This window comes from Diprion similis, chromosome 14 (assembly GCF_021155765.1).
Source record: "Diprion similis isolate iyDipSimi1 chromosome 14, iyDipSimi1.1, whole genome shotgun sequence".
Taxonomy (NCBI): domain Eukaryota; kingdom Metazoa; phylum Arthropoda; class Insecta; order Hymenoptera; family Diprionidae; genus Diprion; species Diprion similis.
This window is the reverse complement of record NC_060118.1, coordinates 11,770,893-11,794,003: the sequence shown is the minus strand read 5'-3', so window position 1 is coordinate 11,794,003 and position 23,111 is coordinate 11,770,893. Positions and strand designations below refer to the sequence as shown.

The 23,111-nt window shown below is 34.4% G+C and overlaps 2 protein-coding genes across 3 annotated transcripts in view; one reads left to right on the top strand and one right to left on the bottom strand.

The window, feature by feature from the left end:
- The window catches only part of LOC124414751 (gamma-taxilin), a 37,557-nt gene that overhangs the window by 12,565 nt on the left and 1,881 nt on the right, over nucleotides 1-23,111 (bottom strand). The window lies entirely within an intron of this gene.
- LOC124414758 (prostaglandin E2 receptor EP2 subtype) lies at nucleotides 292-21,361 on the top strand. 2 transcript variants are annotated; one of them, XM_046895821.1, is made up of 6 exons: nucleotides 292-916; nucleotides 2,522-2,758; nucleotides 16,505-16,703; nucleotides 17,325-17,566; nucleotides 19,827-20,052; nucleotides 20,421-21,361. In XM_046895821.1, exons 1-6 carry the CDS (start codon nucleotides 710-712, stop codon nucleotides 20,531-20,533), a joined length of 1,224 nt encoding a protein of 407 aa, XP_046751777.1. In that variant the 5' UTR covers nucleotides 292-709; the 3' UTR covers nucleotides 20,534-21,361. The 2 variants fall into 2 exon arrangements, with proteins under 2 accessions (XP_046751777.1, XP_046751776.1); XM_046895820.1 differs by having other exon boundaries at nucleotides 16,502-16,703.

Sequence of the window (23,111 nt, the reverse complement as noted above, 5' to 3'; positions counted from 1 at the left end):
CGCAAGTAATTTTGCCGTTTTTTTTTTTTTTTATCGGAGAAAAAAAAGAAGAAGAGAAAAGAGAAGAAAAAGACTCGTTCGAAATATCTGATCAAGACATTCCGATCATCGATATACGCGAACGCCGAGGACATTTTTTTCTTAAACGTATATATAAGCGATTGACTTTCGAGCCTGAACATACACGTGCATGTGTGAATGTGTACGAATAAATTGAGAGGCTACGAAGTGTGTGTTCAACTAGCCGAGGTGCGGGTATAGATATATATATATATATATATTGTATATATATATAGTCGAGTAGGGCCTGAAAGGGCCTTAATACCTACCTATCCATCGTTGCCAAGTTTACGAAGTAAACAAGTTACGAGCGTGAAAAGCTGCCGGATCTCAGCTATGCATGCCTGGGTTTAGGTCGTCCAACCGAGAGTTGGAATTTTGTGTGATTTTTGAAAAAGAAGAAAAGAAAAAAAGAAACATTTAAAAAAAATAAGCTTAACAACAGCAAGAATAATAAAAAAAATCGTCAACGAAGTAAAGATAAAATTTTAAAAAGTTTTTTATAAACTGCTGTTTGCTTGCTCTAAAGAGAAATTTTCTTAGAAACATTTTTGAGGCTGTGGTGAAAAAATAAGAAGTAAACGAAAAAAAAGGACAAAAATACAAAGAATCGTTTCGAAAGAAAGAGACAAAAGGAAGCCGTTGAAAAATGGACGAGGATTTTGTAGAGCAAATTTCTAACGCCAGCTTCCTCGCAGAAGCTGGGGACTTGAACGATACGTTGAATATTACGAAGATGATTAAAATGCCAAGACGACATGTCAACTTTCTAGCCCAGACGATCCTAACCCTCGTTTATATCGCCGGTGTCGTCGGCAATATATCTGCTCTCGTCATCCTCTTCAGTCGTGATAAGGTAAGGTTCTCATGTTTCTCAGATCGATAAGGAAAGAGCCTTAAAGGACTTGGATGTTACGATATTCTGTTACAACGATTTATAGATTGGACCTTTTGCTCGTAAAAATCTCTACTGATCGGTCAAACTTTTTCGAAAGCAATAAACTTGAACTTCACAATTTTTAAAATACTGCACAATTTTCTATTTCAATGATTTCTAAATCGTTTCTTTTGCCGGTCAAAATCTGGTCTAATCAAAAAAACTTTTTCGGAATCAAAAAACTTGAACTTCACAATTTTTAAAATACTGCACAATTTTCTATTTCAATGATTTCTAGATCGTTTCTGTTGCTAGTCAAAATCGGGTCTGATCAGTAAAACTTTTTCGAAATCAAAAAACCTGAACTACCCAATTTTTTGAATGACGCATAATTTCCTGTTTAAATAATTGAAATCATTTTAACCACTGATAAATTTTATAATTTATACTAACTGGTAAAACCAGCTTAGTCAAAATTACTGTGAAGCAAAAAGCATCGGTTTTGAATTGACAAGATCAAAGAATAATAATCAATAATTAAGAATACATATTCGATGTTTTATCATAAATTATGTATACACGCGAACTTCTAAGCTGATTGAAACGAATTTTTCCTCACAAGAAAGAAACGAGTCTTCCTTCCCGTTGCGTATTTCCCGCTTTACAAACAAACAAAATAATTTCCTTGTACATAATAATCATGATTTTTCTATTCATATTCGACCTCTCAATCAGCGGTGGACCCAAAAATATTTTCGAAAAAAGTCTCAACTACAAATTGAAAGTCATATATCGCGTTATCGATGCCAAAAAGGCGTATCCAAAATTTTTGTTTCTCCAATGAACTTAAAAATGTGTATAACGTATAAATCTATGGAAAAAATGAAAAGAAAATTAACTCAAAAATCTGTATTTAAATGTATAAATCTATGGAAAAAATGAAAAAGAAAATTTTTCTATAGATTTATATATTATACATATTTTTAAATTGATAAAAAAAATAAATTCGATACGCCCTTTTGGCATTAGTAACGCGATATGTAATCAATACGGTAGAAAATTATGCAAAATGTATATTCGACAGATTTGAGCTACACAACATTATACAACCCATAATTACGTAAGACCTCTAATTCGACGTTTCGAGAATCTCACTCGTATATTATTTACTCGAATACCGAACTTGAGTTAATATAATAACAACTAACTAATCACCAACATGTAATTAATCATCAATGTTGCGCAAAACTATTACGTTTTTATAAAAAATATATCAAACATCTTTCAACAGTCACTTTAATTTTTTAATACATCGCTCTTTTTGTCGCAATAATTCGGCATTCGTTTAACAAAAATCGCAAGATGAACCCCAGGGGTTATCTTCAACGCTATTATACTTTTGCATTAATCATCCAAATTCTTATCTCTCTGTGACATGAATGAATTGGCGCCGACGATGTCCAAAATTACAATAACAATAAACATAAAGAAAAAAAGAAAGTGAGAATAAGAATAATATTCGATTGCGAATTTTCTATCTTTCTTTTTGCAAATTCCAATCATCTCTTACCTATTCCTCTGCAGAGAAGGAACCGGAAGCATCTGCTGATGCTGCGTTGTCTGGCAACGAACAACCTCGTCGCCCTTCTCGGAATGCTGATTCAAATGAATCTCACCCTCTACGTCGAAGATGCGGAAACCCGGATTTTCTGCGCCCTTCGAGTCGTCTGGAGATTTTTTGGCCTCTTCAGCGGATGCGTGGCGATTGTGATGGCCGTTGAACGCTGGCTCGCTTTGACAAGGCCTTTCGTTTACCAGAAGGTGAGTCTCGAGGATCGAAAAACTACAAGGTGGACAGTATTCATGGAAATTATGGAACCACGGAATTCTCAGGGATTTTCAAATCCCCTGGAAAAAAGCTGGAAATCTCAGAGAATTTCGTGTCTTATCTGGAATATACTAATTTGCATCCCAGGTTCATAAAAATTTAGCCATTTGGTGAGGAAAAATAAATTTTTCTTTCAAGCTCTGATTTCTTAAAAATTCTACATGTTAGCGAATTCTTATAAATTCGCCTCACAACGAACTGTGCTCTAGTCAAATATAAAATATATTTGTTCGTATTTTTCATTTATTGTCTAAATAAGAAAAAACTGGGTAAATAATGATTCTTGTCTGGAAAAACTGGAATTCTCAGGGAATTACTAGTTTCCACAAATAACTGGACACCCTGAATCAGTGTAATCGTTACAAAAAACGTTTCCGAAAAAACAAATAAATTTCGTGTAATTAACTGTTTTTTCAGTTGTCATTTTTTTTTTCAGTCAAATAATCCCATTCCCATCACTTTATTCTTCCACAAATATCAAATCGTCGCAATAATTGAACCGAAAATATTATCGCACGAATTTTCAAAGAAATGTAAAGAATCGTGTTAGAAGCTTAATTTTCTGCTTACAATTGCAAAAATATTATTACTATCTTTATTATTATTTATTTATTTATTTTGTTATAGTGTAAATAATTTAGGACATTGTATTTTTGTTTTACATTATCGTTTTCTTTTTTTCTTTCGAAAACACAAAATTTCGTCGTGGCTTTAATTGAGAGATAGAGAGAAAGATAAAGAGAAAATAAATATAAAAATTAACAAGTTCTTGAAGATAGTGGGCTCAGTTTACGTAACGCGCTACAAACTTCGTTGTATTGCACCCAAGACAGCTAGTCTCGTATCACTCGAAAACACGCATCTAATCTATCAAAGAATGCATGTAGAGGTAAAGATTCGTGTGCATACATACGTATAATCATAATACATATGTGCACCCGTATGCGATAGATTTTTTCACCTAATCATTCCAGTATTTTTCTTACTGCTATCGAACTATTAAACATGTTTTTTGGTATTTATATGTTTATATATTATTATTATAATATAATGCTTTCCGGATGTTGTTGGAAATGTTTGGATTGTACTTTGCGGCAATCTTGCTTTGAATTTTTTTCACTCTAAATCTTGGTGCAGCTGAAGAAAAGGGTCTAATAGAAAATAAGGCATTACGTCGAGCCTTGACTCAACGTTTTCTTATTATATGCCACATGATATGGATACTGGGTAAATATTTTTCACAGCCAAGTTATCGGTAGGATAGATTATACGGAATCGTTGTTCGGTTTTGGTTTTTATTCGTTTCAAGATTTTTTCCATAGAATTAACGCGAAACTCGGGAAAAACTTGTTTGCAAAATTTTTTTTTCCCGATAGCGGAAAATTAAAAAAAAAAAAAAAAAAAGAAACACGCTAGCAATTTTTGAATTCTAAAATTTACAGCTCATTGAAACACTGTTCAATATGCATTTTCTGAACACTTTTGTTCCATGAGCATATTATTCTCGCATTTTTTTTAAATAAATGTTGGAGATAAGCGACATAATAAGAATGGAAAAAAATCAAATTTAGAGAATGAACAATAAACCGAAAGTCTTATGACAGCTTCCAAAGCTTGTACGTACAGACGAACAACCGTATTGTTTCGTAACTTTATATCGAACATCGACTCGCGGGGTGAAATGTAAAGTGCAGGTTACAAAAATAGACGAGGAACCTGCACTTTTACTCTGCACACACGCGGAGTCTTGTTACGTCATGCTTGACGTAAAACCAACCGGACGACCGTCTTTTTCCGGAAGAAACTTTTTTTTCTCCTTAGATGACAAATTAATTTTTGGGAACTGGAGCTGCTGTAAATCAGTCGGAGAATTTTAATTTGCATCTTTCTGTATTATATATATATATATATATATATATACATATATAAGCTCCAGTTCCCTAAAATTAATTTGTCATCTAAGGAGAAAAAAAAGTAAAAAAGTAAAAAAAAATATATATATATATATATATTAGGGTGTGCCAAAAAATGTCGACATTTTTTTTTACCACTCTCTGTTCAAAATATCACAGAAGATGTCCAGAAGAACATCCTGTCCAAAGCGGAGCCCATAATTTAAATTTTCAGAGGTCGTTTAATTTTCGTCAAGCCTAAGATTTTCTCGTTGAAATAATACTGAAAAGAGGATTTTTCAACATTATTTCCTCCTGCAAGCGATGGAGGATTTATCTTCTCATAAAATCATTAAACGGACGGTATCGAGTATCGTATTAAATTTTTTACAAAAAAATTTCGTTGAGCTAAATTTCTATAATCAAAATTGCGCATTTGCTACAGAGTCGTAAAATTTTAATATTTAAAAATTTGGACTTTTTGGTATTTTTCAACTAAACCGTTGAAGATAGAAATAAAAGCTGAACGAAAATTTTGTAGTCCATTTGACGATCTACAAAAAACTTCTTTTCGAAATTTTTCATATTATCAATATTTACAAAGTTATAGTTCCTCAAACTTTTATTTATTGAATTATATAATTAAACAAAATAAAGTTGATAAAAAAAAAGTTGAACGTGGCAAAAAATAGACAAGAATCGCTGCACGATGGAACCGATTCAGACATTTTTTTACTAAAAAATACAAGTATTGAGAATTTTTCGGAAATTTATCACATTGTTCAAAAAATATTTTAGTTGACCATTAAAAAATTGCGAGTGCTGAGAAAAAAAAAATGGAAACAAATCGTCCCGGTCTTGAAAATTTTTGAATAAAAAATATACTTTCTGAAAATTTTTTGTATAAATTTAAAAAAAAGATCCTCTGCAAAGTCACTTTAAATATTAACAATTAAACGAGCAGGTGAATAAGAAATCAGGAAAAAATTCAAGGTTCTGTTTCAGAGTTGGGACAATTGCAGACATTTTTTATTTTAAACAAAATCAGAAATCGTGAGAGTTAAACGTTAAACGTTAAATACAATATGTATGTATTTTTTTTCTTGTTCTTTTGATAATGAATCTTTAATTACAAGCCGGGGATTCGATTGCATGGAAACAATAGTCAATGAACAATATACGCTCTCGATAATTTAATGTTTTATTACGTACTATTCATTGGCATAATGGCAAATCGCATTGCGTGCCTCGTGGGTGGTCGATTAAATTTGCGATTATAACTTTGCCAATCGAATGAGAAGAGAAACGGGCAGCATAAACAAAAGTAAAAAAAAAAGAAAAAAGGAAATTGTACCATCAAAACCGAGGTAACATGTCGAAATTATTTAACAATAAATCGTAATAATCGTTATCGCTATTATTGTTATTAACATCTGATTTTAATATTAAAATAAAAATTCTGATCCATGCAATGAAAATTTTTAAATAAATTTTTACATAATAAATAATAATGTTTCATTTGTCGAGGCGCATAGATTCAATTCAAACGCAACAATGTTTACTAGACACGCGCGTGTGTAATGTACGTGAATGTTTACTGAGGCCACGAAAGGCGATCTCAATAACTAAGCACGCGTGCTTTAAGGCACGCACCATATTTCTATACTCGGATTGAACTCCGACCTTCCCAAGGCCTCGCCGAAGGTCCTCCCTTCAAATATTTGATAAGAAGTTTCCGACGCATTCGTGCAGTCAACATTTGTGTATGTTTGAGTAATTAGTGTAAAACGAGTGTCGTTGAAGCAACGATTTTAAGGGGACACATCCGAGTAGCTGGCTAGAAAAGTAGAGATTTTCGAGAATTTTTATTAAAAAAACCGTTAAATCGATTTTATCCGTTTTTTTTTTATTTCAAAGTTTATATATTCAGGTATATGCAGTAATTTTTTCATCAATATTTATCCACTCGTGGCGTTGTTACAGTGAACGGTGTAAAACGTGTTCCGTACCGACACGGTTTGCGGTGTCTAGGATTTTGGACAGTCGGTTGATCTGAAATAAAAAATTTCAACGGGATCTTGAAATGTAATATATTGATCCGTTCCCTGCGTATGGAATTTTTTTTTTTATTAACGAAACGGTGAACGTTTCGACTTTAACGTTCGTTTTCGGGCCTAAATTTAACACCTTTTTTTAACCGTAAAAAAAATAAATAATTGAATTAAAAAAAACCGTAAGCAGCGAACGAAACAAAATGTACGAAAACATTGTGTCGAAATTTGGTAAAAATTGGTCGTGTCGTTTCCGAGATATTCTAGGCACGGACTCGGAAACGTAGTTTCGAGATAATCGAGTTTAAAGTTCAGCGGATCGGCGGCAACTTCGACAATTCTTTGAATTTTATCGTGTAATTTACACACAATAATCTTCATACTTGAAAATTTAAGAAATGCGAATAAAAAGAAAATAGATTTAAAAGATATTCTAATCAGATGTGCCGTCTAAAATATTTTTGGTATTAAGGCTGAAAAAAATGCGCTACAATTAACTGTTTACAATTATTTCAGTATTTGAAAAACAAAAAAGTAAAGAATTCTTCGATCAAAGTTTAAAATGAAATTATTTTCGATAACGATGAAAGGAAAGAAAAGAAAAATAATAACAATTCGAGTAACTACCTGGAAAAAAACTAGCAATTTTTTCCTCTCGCAAAGCTCTGCGAGTAGATATCTAATTTTATCGGCTTGCAGAAAGTAATAATTTTCGCAGCAGGTATAAATAATATTTCAGCCAAGAGAGTACTTTGAAAGTAGGTATGAAGAGTAACGAGATCGGTTGAATGAGTTAGTTACGAGCATGAAAGTGTGTGAAAGTTGATGATAAGAGAGTCTATTTTGAAGCTGATTAGACGAACAACCGTGGGAATAACGAACTGTGAAGCTTTTCATCGATCACCTAGACTAACCAGAATATATCCCATGTATATACGTATAGGCTTACAAAATACACCATAACGATACCCATAATAAGTCTTCGTATAATACACAAAACAATTTTGCTGTGAGTTTAGTGGTTTACGAGAAAACTGAAAAAAACATCAATTTTAAGAAAAAAAAAAACGGGCTCAAGATTTTTCACTTGCGAAACGGTTCGTAAAACATAGATTGGCTATAGTTGCCATTATTTTAAAGAGCAAAAATTCCTCTGTAATCTTCACCTCTTGCCAATTAAATATCGTAAAATGTCGCGTTGCTATAAATAATTGAAGAAAAAAAAATTGGGAAAATTTCAAATTCATTTAGCAAGTACTTAGAATTAAAATTAAGAGCTTAAGATTATTAGTATTAATATTTGGATTATTAGACCCTCTCAATAGCCTATAAAAATTAATGATATTTTTTGCCAACATTTTACTTTTGTTGAATTTCTTTTTTTTTTTTTTTTTTTTTTTGTTTTTGTTTTTTATCTTGCCTCTCACCTGTACGTGTACACGTGTTTAATTCTTCTTCTTATCTCGCTCAATTTCGTTACAAACGCCAAATACCTACACCAGGCACGTGTCCGGGTTTGATTATCCTCGTGGAATAACATCGCTGACACACGTGTCGTATATATATATATATATATATATATATAATAAAAAGGATAATAATATCCGATAACAAGTTCACATTCAAGTACCACCTCGAAACATTTTCGATCATCCGTAAGATAAAGAAGGAAGAAAAAAAAAGAAATAAAAAAAAATATGCTGATTTTGGAGAAAAAATTGACCGCAACATTCAATTTTTTTTTTTGTTTGTTTAATTACATTAAAGGGACGAATTGTCCTATTATAAGCTAATATTGTTATGGTTTTTGTTACCAATTAACAGCACTGATTATATTTCCACACGTAGCTCCGCGAGACTAACGATGTCAATTATAATTTTTCCCCGAATTTTCACCGCATGCAATCATCGCTTAGCGTTGCATCGTCTGCATATCGCGGCCTTTCCGACAAATCCTTATATCTTCTAGCCAAATGTCACGTAGGTATAAAACGCATTGTTGCTGGTTAACGAAACTCGATTCTCTCGGAAATGCTTGCATAGAATTGAGCTTATTTTATTTTCGATGGAGTCTAATTTAATTGCAAATTTTTTGCAAATTTTATGCAAATAGATATAAGAATATTGAAAGAATCTTTTTTTTTTTTTTTGGGGGGGGAAAATGAAAGATTTCGTACAATTGGGTGAAAAAAATTGTTTTCACAAAATTTTCAAAGTAAATTAACAAATTTTTTTACGAAACAATATCCGTAAAATTTCTACCACTTATAGACTTTTTACAAAAAATTCTTCTCTCATAATTTCTTACCAAAAATTCACTTTCTTTTTTCGTTACTTTTCATTTTTAAAACATATCATTTCAATTTAATATACGCAATATATTGACGAAAGATTTTCTGACCTATTACTTTTATAATATTTGAGGAGAAAAAAAAAAAAAAAAATTCTGTCCAACTTTTCCAATCGATCAGATTTTCCCTTTTCATGCCGATGAAAAGTGTCACCAAAAAAAAAAACAAAAACAAATTAGCTCGTTATCGGATTATTTTTAATTTGACGTTTGTTTGAGTTTTTTTTTTTTCTTTTCTTTCTTTCTTTCTTTTTTGCAATCCCGTGTGACGTTACTCGTCCTTAATGACTGAACATTATACAGATCGTCCAGGGTCGATACCTTCGTGTGACGTACTTACGTATTGAATACATGATATTACAGAGAGACAAGCGAATGACCTGGAACCTGCGAACGTTTATGGTGACGCAGTATTCCGAGCGAATGATTTAATGACAAATCGCGGTGGACGATCAGCGACGTTTATATATATGTATATCAAAAGTGGAACAGCGCGTATGCAAACAGCATGATTTCCCTCGGAGTCGCTTCGAGTTTTTCCGCTTTTCCTCCAACGTGACGCGCGGCTGAAAGAATCTTTCCTGATTTACTGCACCGAATTAGTTGGCAACTTGGTTATTTACAACTTTCCGGATGCTCTTTTCTTTATTTTCTCTCTCTCTCTTTCTCTCTTCGTACCATCTGGAAAAAATTTCGTTTTTCTTCGGACGGATTTTATTTTATATACGTAAAATGGTGTTTAGGCGTGATGTGTTCAGATGAGAAAAATTTTCGAAAAAAACAGCAGATGCTGGGAGGAAAAAAAATTGACAAGCCTGGCGCCAGACGTGTTATTCGATCGGCGAACGTCTAGATATTAGAGATCACCAAAATGATGGAGGACTTCAAAATCGAGGCGCAACGTTTCGTCTCTTTTGCAATTTTTCAGACTTTTCATTTCATCCTACATTTCATTTCATTCAAGTCTCCCTTCCGTTCCACATAATATATCTTCACTTTATATTAATAGACGATTAGGATTCAACACTTTTTTTGGCTAGCTTTTTAGGGCGATAATTTCTATCCGACCGCAATCAAACACGGTAATCAATTTAATCACGATCACAAACTTGACCTTTGGTAGCATGATTAAATCGTTAAAAATGTTTCAGCGATGTGGAAAATGGTCAGAAGATTATAATCTACCGATTTAATTCTGATAGGGCGTTTTCATTTTGATAAAAAAATTTCAGGATACAACGTCTACTTTATCAAAAAAATAAAACAAGACTGTGATTCATCTTTTGATACCTTTGCGTGTACAGTAGAAATTATTTTCACCATGAATACGACGAAACGATTATAAATCCTTTTTCTTTTTCTCCTTCGAATTTATCTCATTACTATTTTGTGTCGTTAGATATTTCTTTTGTGATAAAGTTGTGTTCAATAAATTATTTTAGTTTTGAATACACCCTCCCCCCATTAGAGCTGATACGTCAATCCATAATAATTTTTATTCTTTTTGACCGCAAGATTATATTGCGTGGAAAACTAGGGATGACCGCTTAAACCTACCCTTGACACAAAGACGCGATGACACTATTGCAAGACTTGATGCATCACTCTGCAAGCTTAATGTGTCATTAGCTAATGGATTTTCAGCCGTCTGCATTAAAGCGTCGCATGATATATATGAGGTATTCCACGCCAAATCGACCAGTGTTAAAGCTCGACCATCTCAAATTTTTTTATTGAACCGTTTATTTTTTATAAGTACTTGAAGTCGATCGCCAATGGCCATTTTTAAAAGTCAGAAAAAATTCTCATGACACGAACCCCCCCTCCCGTTAAGGAAAACGTGGGCCGAATTTTTAATCCCAAAATTAACAGAGAATTAAATCGAAAAGCGTCAAAGAAGGGTCAATTTATTTGTAAACGTTCGAATTCACCAATTCGATGATGCGCCACTCGGGTTAGTAGAGATAATTTTGGGTTTAAAAATTTGAAAATTCCGAATTAGGCGATAAAAAAAATAGAAAAAAAATTGGGCCCCCGTTTTCCTTAATAAAAGGGTGTTTTGTGTCATTGACTGGCTTTTTGAGAATTTTTTCAGGTTTAAAAAAATGGACATTCGCAATCGATTTCAAGTATTTATAAAGAATAAACGGTTTAATAAAAAAAACATTTGAAAAAACTTGAGGCGACGTTTATCACCGAGTAGAATGTTTAAAAAAAAAAAAATTAAACGATTTTGAGATGGTCGGGGTTTAACACTGGTCGAGTTGACGTGGAATAGCCCATATGTATAGGTATGGAGCAGTAGGGTTCGTTTGAAAGCTCCGAGACGCCAGTCACTCGAGTCTCAACTTTTCAACGACATTCAAAATTAAATCTGACTTACAGCTGCGAATGACGTCCGGACGCTGATAATTCACAGTTTATGACGATATTCTGCCCCACTTTCGTTCAATATTGAATCCCTCGTTTCGTTGACAGGTAAAACATGAAGAAAGAAAGAAGAAAAAAAAAATTTTCTTAAACAAAAAAAATAAAAAAATAAATGGACGCCGAAACACGTTTTCAACCATCCATAATGAATTCAATTTTCTCGAGATTTCCTTCGGAGAGTCTAACGTTTTTCATGCGATAAGTTCGTGTTTGGAAACAAAGTTTCGTTGACAGTCAGGTCAACTTGTGCTCTTTGTCGATTAGATACGTAAATAACTATTATATAGATACGTATGCATATATTCATCGATAGGAAACTTCATACAGAATATTTGTAAGCCGGCTTTGTCTGGAAAAGTTTTCCACTCGACGTGTGAATAAAATTATCTTTTCACGGCATGGGCATTGAAAAGTTCACTTTTTGTGGCAGTTTTCGTTCCGTAAAGTGACGCTTTATACAGCAGCGAACAAACTTGCGGAATAAAGTCTTTATTCCGTAGTTTTGATGCGCAGTTCGAAGTGCGCATCCCAAACTGGCGAATAAAGTAGCTTCGTCGAACAGATCGCGACATAACCTCACTCTTCGTTTTGCTTTTCAATGCCCATACCGTGAAAAATATTGTATGTGGCATTCCCGTAAACCGTTTTTTGGCTCGGATAATTTCAGTTCTCGCTTCCGGCTCGCCTTCAGCTCGTCCTGAAATCTTTATCCTTGCCAAAAAAAAACAGGTGGTTTACGAGCATGCCACATAAATAGCTATTTACCGAAGAGGAGAATCGATTGATTAGCTAAATTTTTAATGCAAATATCGTTCGATAAAGTCAACGTCGTAATTAATTGCTGGTCAAGTTTATGTCGGTAACCATTAAACGTGCTCAAAGTTCGATAGCGAATTTATATCTAAGGGTGCTTTATTTCCGTTACTGCGAAATTTTGCGAGCTATAATTCTGCGCACGCGAAGGATCCTGGAGGAAATTAGAAATTAGCGGTGTATGTTACCTGAGGACGGTAAACTAATCACGAATATTGGCTGCTCGCCATTCTGCGAACGGATATAAACCGTCGAATGTACTTATAATTAGCGTTATAGATGGTCATTAATTTCGTACCGAGTGGTTTTCACAGCGAAGATCAATGCGATTCAAGCCGAGCTTTTAAATACCATTTTAATACCCTTGAATTGTGGTTGTAAGTGGAATATTCTGGAATTGAACGAGCTTCGAAATTAATCGTTAAAGAAAATTCTGAAAACCGTGTGTATAGTGAAATTTCATCAACAATGTGAGAATCTGTCGGTAATTGAAATCATCGTTTGGAACTGTGTTTATAGATTCAATTGAAAAATCGTAAAACCAAGGGTAAAAATTTTTTAGTTCATCTTTCGTTAGAAGAATAAAAAGCACAAAAAGCAGAGTCTGTAATATTGGGTTTGAAACTGTTTACGTTAAGGATCAAAAAACGTCGTTGGTTAAAAAATGTACACCATCGACAGCTGAAGTGAAGTTTATAACGACTTTGTTTTTTATATCGTTTATTGGAAAAACGATTCTTGTCGCGTGTCAGACGGCATTGAATCGCGATTGTGAGAATAAGAAGGAAAAAGTGTTAACTGATTGAGTAATAATACGTGACGAAGAGAGAGAAAGAGAGAGAGAGAGAGAGATTTAAAATTCAAATTTATTTACCTTGGATCGAGTCCCCTAAGGCAACATGAAAAGTTAACATAGCAAAACAAAAACATAATAGAAGAAAAATAACATTTCAATGTAATGTAATAAAAAAAAATAAAACAAAGTATAATAAAAGAGTGTCTACTCATAAGATAGGATCTAAAATTCTCTGAGAATTCCAGGATATTCCAGATCATTTTATGATTTTTCCAAATATTCAAGTGCGGCTGGTGCCTTGATTCGAATACATTACTACTTGTGTGAAAATTTCTCTGTCCATGCATAAGAATTTGTCGAAATATACTTGAATAATTTTTTTCTTTTTCTTTTTTGAAATTAATACCGGTTTTAAATTTGCAAGAATGAAATTTACGAATCGATGTGAAACCAAAATTTCCTGAGAATTCCAGGATAATCCAGGAGGATAAAAATTCCCTGAGATTTTCAGTACATCCAGGTTTTTCAAAGGAATAGACAGTCTGAATAAATAAGTAAGGAAAATTATAACGAGGAAATGAAAATCATACATACATTCACAGCAGTGATAGGTATCAAAAAAATTAATAACAAGAAGTAAACATAAAAAAGTAAATAAAATCTAGTGAGAGAGAGAAAGAGAGAGAGAGAGGTGCGGAAGAAACGTGGGATACTTGTTGCAAAGCGCGATTAGAATAGGTTTGGAAACTGAATTGAGTCTACAGCCTTGGATCGGGCGGGTCGCCTTGGTTCGTTTCGAGTTTGGGCCTGAATGAAGCTATGCGGCAGAGGCTTCGCTGTCTAACTTCCGCCTTGTCATCGGTTCATTTGCAAAGCAAACAGACCAGCCAATGGCCTGTAATTAAATTATTTCCCACCCAGTATTGCGTGATTAGCCCGAATTTTCCATTCCTTGTTTCGCGTAATTGGAAGGCTTCACTCGATGAACGGATGAACTTCGCCTCGAAACTATTCATCAGTGGTGATAGAGTTCAGGAAAGGAGGGCTTCGACTCTTTCTCGTACTTGCTTGTTCGAACTTGACGAAGAGGTGTGAAAATCCGATCCACGAATTTTGGAATCGTTTTTGTAAAAATATTCTTTCCAATTGGCAATGGAAGTGTAATGAATCGAATAACTCATAATCATTTCGTCGGATCTATGGTGAAAATAATTTTTACGTTAAACTAGAAAATAGCGCAGTTCGTTTGAAATTGGAGGAAATATTCGAAAAATTATATGAAATTGTCCAAAAGCGTGAAACGTTGTGGAAAATCCCGTAGTATTTTGCATAAAAAATTACAAATTTCTACGGAAACTTAGAAAAAACTACAATTTTTTGTAAAACGTGATTACAATATCCGACACGAACTCATGGAATTTCGTAAAAAACTACCAGTTTCTACAAAAATTTTAAAAAATCCACCATTTTCTATGAAAGATAATTACGATATCGGACTCAATCAACATCATTTTTTTCCACTCAGTATTCTCAGAATTTCGTTGAAAAGTACAACTTTTTATGAACTTCACGAATTACTTGGGAGAATTCGGGTCTAAATTCGAAGACTGGTTTTCTCATCTTTCAAGTTTTATATTTTTAAGCTCACCTAGTGTCAACAAATGAGTCTTGTGGAAAAACTAAGGTTCGTTATTATTCCAAACAAGTAATTTAACGATATTCCAGAGCATATTATATTCTATAATAATCTATAAAAACGACGATAATCTGCGAAAAAGTACTGCAACTACCGAAAATTCTATGCCTAAATTACAAAAGCGTCTGAATTTCTCCACTGGATCGTAAAATAAAGTTCGTAGTTTATAGGCGTCGAAATTATTTCTACCGTGGATGATTTCTCTGACATTACAAGCGAATTAGAGGATTTGATCTGGCTGGTCAGAAATTGTTCGACACCCTCGACCATTCTTAACACAAGATCGAAGAAGGCAATTATAATCCCAAATAGAAGCCAATTACTACTTGTTAACACCATGTCGAAGGGGGGCGTCTTTCTACGGATGAAGACGGGATGAATTGGTGCTTTTCACTCGTGCATGCCTCGTATCATCTCTCTCTCTCTCTCTCTCTCTCTTTATCCAATCATTAAACAATTGCAGAGAGGTCGACTGATGAGCCAATCAATTGATCTTCGATCATCCGCGTACGTGACTCAGCCGTTTCCTGTCGCATCGAATTATGTCGTATCTGGGATCCACCTTGTACCTAATTCTTACACTGATCGCGTGTGTCGAGTACTCACATGAAGATTTAATTTATAACATTGAATACCTGTCCACCTAATCTGCATACGTGACAAACTGAGAAGAGATGAAGAATAATAAAAACTGCTTTTTAATGCGACAGCTGAACTACACCCGGCGAATAAATGATCGTTGCGTTATAATTTTCATTCAACATTTCTTATACGTTACGGTTTAATTCTTCAAGATCGATGATCGTGAGGCGGATCTTGATCGAACGGATTTTTATTCGCAGTGATAAATTTGACGCGATATATTTTATGCTTGTCGTTTTAGTGGTGGAGCTGCGGATTGATAGCACTCAGGCATCGCAGGTGACATCTACAAACTCAAATTCTAAAAAGTTTCAGAATTAACTGATAACTAACCCCTGATTTTACCTTCGTTTGACGATTAACCCTCCGCCTGACGTCATGGACGACATTCGCCAACTTGACGTTCTCACTGCATTTCGCAATGCAAACAAAATTGAATATTGAGTATAGGAACCTGGAACTGCTTACTTGAATTTTTTGTAAATTTTCGAAAAACCCTAAGTGGGAGAAAAAGAGCCCAGAACGAAATCTTCCACGTTGCCCGGCAATGTTTGTAAAAAAATATGGCCGGCGGAGAATTACGATCGAATCCACGACCTTAGACACAAGTCTTGCGACTGTGGGCTTCGACGTGAGCCTCTTAACGTACCAAACCGCTAGCGTCGCTGCGATCGAGGGATCGCGGTGCGACAAGGATAACGATATTCGCGCATGCGCATCACACGAGACACACGCGAACGTTGTAGGTTATATTTACGTATCCCTCGAGCGCAGTGCCACCTGGATTCTTTTTCAAAAATGGCTACAAGACCTGTGTGTAAGACCATGATTGAATCAAACTATTGACGTCAGTCGCGAAAAGCATGAAAATAAATGTTATATTGAAATTTTTATAAAGTTATTACAACAACTCGAAGGTTCCTGCAGATTCCTCGTAACCGAAGCAATTAATCGTGGACTTGGACTGCGGCTCGATTTTAACCGACGTCAATTTTCTTTTAATCAGCAGGTGACGTATCCGGTGATAGTGCGATGCATAATCCTGCTCTGGTTCGTCTCTGGAATTCTCTGCTTCATGCCGTTTGTCGGTTTTGGCGATTATTACAAGCAGGGCATCGCCCCCGATTACAAGAACGGGAATTGCCTTCGTTACAGAGACGCGAAACACACCGAAGACATCGCCTATGCCTACGTCTTCTTCTTTTTCGGTAAGAGCTAATTTTGCAACTTCTCTTTCATCCGCCAGCTTATTGTGATTCAAGAATCAGAATGTATCTGGAGGATTCCATGCGAACTCAATCAACAACGTCCCACCCTAACCATTTTTAATATTGTTCAAAATTTTTTCTGCAATTCTCCCAATTCTGAAACAGTACCCTGAATTTGTTCAGATTTTTTATTCGATTGATTAACTATTTATGAATGTTGAGAGTGATTTTGAAAAGGATCTTTTTTAAAATTCTCAAAAACTGTATCTTAGTTTAGTTGATCAAAAAAATTGAGAAACAATCGAATCGGCTCATCATGGGTTCGGTCTTGAAATGTTTGAAACAGAAAATACAGTTTCTAAGAATTTTTTTGAGAATTTAAAAAAAGTTCCTTTTCGAAATCACTTTAAACATTTATAAATAATTAAACGGTTGAATAAAAAATCTGAAAAAAATCAGTGTGCTGTTATCAGATTTGGGAAAATTTTTTAAACAAAATCAGAAATTGCATGGGTCAGACGTTGGTCCGGTTCACATGGGATTTCCCATACACAACTTAAAACACCTAAGAATAATAATCTCTCTCTCTCTCTCTTTCACTCACTCTCTCGCTCTTCGCAGGCACGGTTCTCTGCCTCTCCATCGTTTGGTGCAATCTTGCAGTGTCTCGAGCACTGTGCAGATTGAGCCGTCGATCGGCAGTAATTCGCAGAGTGTCAAGAGCCTCGTCGCGAGCCAAACCTCTCCTCAGCATAGCCACCGGACCTCCATCCGAAGTCGTCGCTACAGCCGAAGAGAGAGCCTTCTCTCGACTGATGGCCATGCTCTCGATAACGTTCGTCATTTGCTGGATGCCTCAGATGGTTCGTGACGAATCAAAAATATTATTAATCGTTTTATTTATCATGGGGGGTTGAGGCACACTGCGCAAAAATGGCGTGAAATTTTCACGATCACAAACATGACAAGTCGGTTGTGGAAGGACTAGGAAAGATATATTCAGGGATTAGAAATTTCACACCGATTACAAAGACCGCGAACGATTACTAGAATTACAAAATTCAAACGGTCACTGCTGGTTTGCAAGTATTGCAAAAACTGCCTGGATTTTAATTATATAATTATTAGTAAAGAAAGATTTCAAAAAATTACAAGGAATCACGAAAATCGCGAATTATTACAAAGCATTACAAGGACTAGAAGGGATTATAAATATTACGAATGAATACCAGGTATTACAAAGGATTACGATCATTACCAAGGATTACAAGGGACTACAAAAATTACAAATGGTTACAAACGATTACAGGGGATTACAAGGGATCACAAAAATTTTTTAATTTACAAAAATTACAAAGGATTACAAAGGATTAGAAAATTTGTTAAAAATTGCAAAAATTACAAAGGATTACAAGGGATTACAAAAATTAAAAATGATTGCAAGGGATTACAAAAATTGCAAAATCAACAGCCATTAACCGCTCGATTTGTTTCGTTCGATATTTTTTTCTGAAGTCGGTTCCGCGCCAATTCTAAATTCCAGGTGATGAAATTTGGTTCGATATTTGAAAAACACAAATATCAGATTTTAAAAACACAATCCCTCAAATGAACAATCAATCGCACGCATAATAAAAAAAAGTGAGAATGCTGGTGTAGTTTTTTTTTTTCTCTCTCTCTCTCTCTAACGTCGCGTCTTATCCCACGGTACGAATTTATAGCCAATTTATTTGCGTGGATGAAATTCAAGACCGGTGGTATTAGATTCGACACACGAAACCGATACAAATCCTCCAGGGAATTAATTCAATCCACCTGCAATGTAGTAAAATTCTTTCAAGCTTAATCCTGGCTCTGTACGATATTTCGAAAAAAGAAGTTAGAAAGAAAAAAAAAAATAAATTAGTATCCAAACGAGTATATTGACCTATGTAAATGAAATCAGGACCGTTCTACTTTGTACTACTGATAATAATTATCGATAAGATTTAGGAGCATACGTGATAATCTTTTCAAATCAGAACGACAAATTATCCAACGTGTGTATGTATAATACGATGATAGTTTGATTAATCGTGCACAGAGAATGTAATAAATCAATTTTCAAAACGGTTTCAGCCCCGCGAAATCGAGGGTTTATTTAGCCTTGGCTAACAACGAGAATGAGAGGCGATAATGATCGGTTGGAATTTCCGTTGGCCATCGTCACTTCCTCAATAACAATTCGAGAATTTGCGGATCACGTATCGGCGCGTAGATATAATAAATTCGCGCGTACACCGGCCAATTATAACCTAACTCACGTTTTGTAATATGCGCAAGTCCGAAACGATTACAATTTATATATTCAAAACAAAACAAATATATCCTGCCCATACTATATACTATACAATACATATAGATGGGTAGAAATGCGAATGATGGTTTATTTATGGGTGAGAAAAGCTCGTAATGTATGTTCGAAACGACGATATAAAAACGTACATAAATCATCCCCATAACAATTTCAAAATCAATTCACACATCGCGCGAACGTAATACTAACACGAATTGCATACAAAATGTCGGGATTATTTTCATTGCTGCGTTCATTGTCATCGATTTTCGTCGAGTTTGCAAAACGCGCGTGTATGAATTGAGAAAAATAATAGCTATTTATGTGGCATGCCCGTAAACCGCCTGTTTTTTTTTTTTTTTTGCAAGGATAAAGATTTCAGGACGAGCTGAAGGCGAGCCGGAAGCGAGAACTGAAATTATCCGAGCCAAAAAACGGTTTACGGGCATGCCACATACAATATTTTTCACGGTATGGGTATTGAAAAGCAAAACGAAGAGTAAGGTTATGTCGCGATCTGTTCGACGAAGCTACTTTATTCGCCAGTTTGGGATGCGCACTTCGAACTGCGCATCAAAACTGTGGAATAAAGACTTTATTCCGCAAGTTTGTTCGCTGCCGTATAAAGCGTCACTTTACGGAACGAAAACTGCCACAAAAAGTGGACTTTTCAATGCCCATACCGCAAAATAAATAAATAAATAAATAAATATTTAGAAAAATGGGGTTTCTGTAAGAAATTTTCATGATTATTGATTAATATCTGCGATCATTGTTTACCCTTTCAGATCTCGATTCCCTTGGCTCAGTACTCGCCGACTATCGGGCAGGAGCAGGTTATCGTTAGAAAATTGATATTCGCGTTCTATGTGATCGCTGACATCCTGCTCTGCGTCCACTTCACCCTAGATCCTTACATTTACGTGCTGTTACGAATGCGCCCGAGTTTTCCCTTCCTGAAACCGCTCTGTCGGATCTGTCGTTCAGGAAGAAGTCGCGCGAGCTCTTTCACAGGTAAGCGTTTTCCGTTATGGAAAAACTTTTTTTTTTTTTTTTTTTTTTTTTTTAGAATTTTGAAACTTACAGAAATTTACAATCAAATAATGGACTTGAAAAATTTTCGTGTCCAGTTTAATTCGGACTTCCAGTTCTACCGTAAATAAATCGATTCTCAATATTTTATTGACAAACGTATACTTTTTCCTTCTCATTACTTTTTTCAAAATAAACGATTACGTTTTTTCCAATTTGAATATGGATTGAAAAAAAAAAAAGAAATGTATAAAATTTTTTGTCTCTCAAAAACTTATCTTTGCTTTCTAATTTTTCTTTCATGTGATGAAATTATTTTTTTTTTTATTCAAACATCAATTTGCCTTCAGGGACCATCGACAATCGAGGCAGCAGCGGAGATCCGCCAACCCCGATAACGGAAGCTCCGTCGACGCCGGTCAGCGAGGAAATGGAGCCTCAACTGACGGCGGCAGCAGTCTGAGATTGGCTTTTGCGAGCGATCGGAAATCGGGGGAAAAAATACAGGGAGACACGGGTATGATTATCATCGATCTATCGGTCTCTCGCTGAATTTTGAAAAAAAAAAAAAAAAATGCAAAATTCTTCGATTTCTCATTCCCCCGTCATCGACGATTCGCACGCGCGTTGTAATCAATCCTGCTAAATATATTATGCGAACAACGATAATGTTATTATATTGTGTAATATTAACCGATCGCGTAAAATTGCGATCGGTGCTGACCAGTTTTAACGTTTTAAAATTCGTTATTTTACGAGCCACGTTTACTTATTTATTACTTTTTCGAAGGAATTTTTTTTTATCATTAGCGTGATAATCGGAATCAGGTTTTAGAAAATCTGACTTGATTTTAAATCTTGGACATTTTGCAGCATTAATCCTGTATACGCACTGCATTTATTCTATTTCATAGTTATACTTAAAGTGTAAAAATTAAGAAACGTTGTTCGGTGTTAACAATGGCTGAATGTTGCCTTTCTTAAATAATTTCTGTGTAAAGAATATGAGAAATGTTTTGTATATGGAGAATTTAACGCGGTACCTGATTCCGTTGATTATTAAATACTATAAAGATCTTTAGAACGATTGAAGATTTTTTTCAAAATCACGCAGTGATAGGTATAGTATCGAAGGATAATGAGATTATGCCCGATGAGAAATGGTAATGACGAGTGTAAATATTATTGTTTTGAAAAATGGAAGGAATGAAAATTTGCCGTGCGAATTCAAATGGAATTATTATCGTGTATGGGTGTCTATATGCACGTTAAAATAATAATAATAATCGAAAAAGCAAAAAATTGAAAAAAAAAAATAAAAAAAAACAACGGTGTAGGATATTATTTTAAATAAAAATTCTTACATCACAGTAAGAGAAATCAAAACTATGTTTATAATTATTAAGGATAAAACTGAATCAAAGAATGATATTAATAATCTAACATGTTACGAATTAACACTGTATCTAATTGGAAATTCGAGTCAATTGAGTAACTTTGATCGATTGTTACAGAGACAAGTGCGATGATGGCTTGTGAGATAAATTTATGTAAACGGATTCCAACTTTTCAATTGCCGTAAGAATCATTACCACATTCAATGTACTAAAATCAACAACAAAGCTATATATTATTTTAACGAATAATGTAAAGGTGAAGACAATGACATGTGTATACACGTATATTTCTAGTCAGTAACAAACATATTGTGTAATTTTCTTAAGACTCACAAAACAACCAATACGTTAGAATATTAATTAAATGATGTTACAACAACTAACAATACCAAAGGTAACCTTCCGAATTAATGATCGACGTATGTTAATTTTAATTTGTAAGACTATAATGTATGTGTTCGGGAAATTTTCGTGGCAACTTGTTGCTAGTAGATGTTTATCTGACGTATCGAATTCGGAAAATGTCAAATTGAATGCGAATGGGTGAAAAGATGTGTTGCGAAAGTAGCGAAGAAAAAATTGATGAGAATTGATTTTTTGTTTGTTTTTGGTCATGTTAAACCGCAGTAAATTTCTCAGTTACGAAAACCCAGACTTCCGCTTACGAGCTACTATACAATATCTTTGTACGTACATGCACTTTATTTTCAGCGACTGTTTACAAGTCGATTTTTATCTCTTTTTCGTTTTAGTTTCACATTTTGATATGCGTTGTAATCTAACTTGTCTATTTTTAATTTTTACGACTGTTATCTGTTTTAACTGTACATGCATACGATGCGTTTTTATCGTCACTATGCAATTCAAGCTATGCCATAGTTTATACGTAACATTTATTATAATCAAAACGGTGAATAATATGTTTTACTGATTGTTTACACCTGTTAAATATATTGTAAAATGGTATACATGTAGTTATAAGATTTATTATACGTCAACGTGAATGTTTATATTTACACAAGTACTAATTACATTGTGCAGGTATCTTATACTTGTGCAAGAAATGTCGTATCGTGCAATACGTATTTCGACGTCAATATTAATAAATATCTTGAATATATTCGGCAGTTAATTTTTCGTCATTTCATTTTGTTTCTGACCTATACCATATCACACATATTTTCAGTAAACAATTATCGATCAATTAAACATCAAGCCATTCCAAAACCCAACCAAACACTGGCAATAAAATGTATGCCTTGAATTACGATCCAGTTTCGGGATTAAACGCCTGAGTAAAGGCAACCGGATACGCGCAACAAGAAGTGTGTCGAAGTCCATCAAAGCGTTAGGTTGAATAAAAAAAGGGAAAAATTCATAATGATGTTGAATTTTTAAACTGTCAAAAATAATGGTCATCAGGAGAGAATTTAATTAATACCAGAAAGAACCATCCCTTAGCTATCAATAAGCGAGTGTTTCAGAAACACATTCGGTTCGTAAAAAAATACGTCCTTCGTCGAATTTATGTGTGCCAGATTGCCGTCACTCGCCGCGTCAGGCGCAAGTTTAAATTTCAAATCGCGGATGATAAAACAGTTGTAGAACCAAACTGTTTGAATAAAAATCAAAAATGAAATGTTC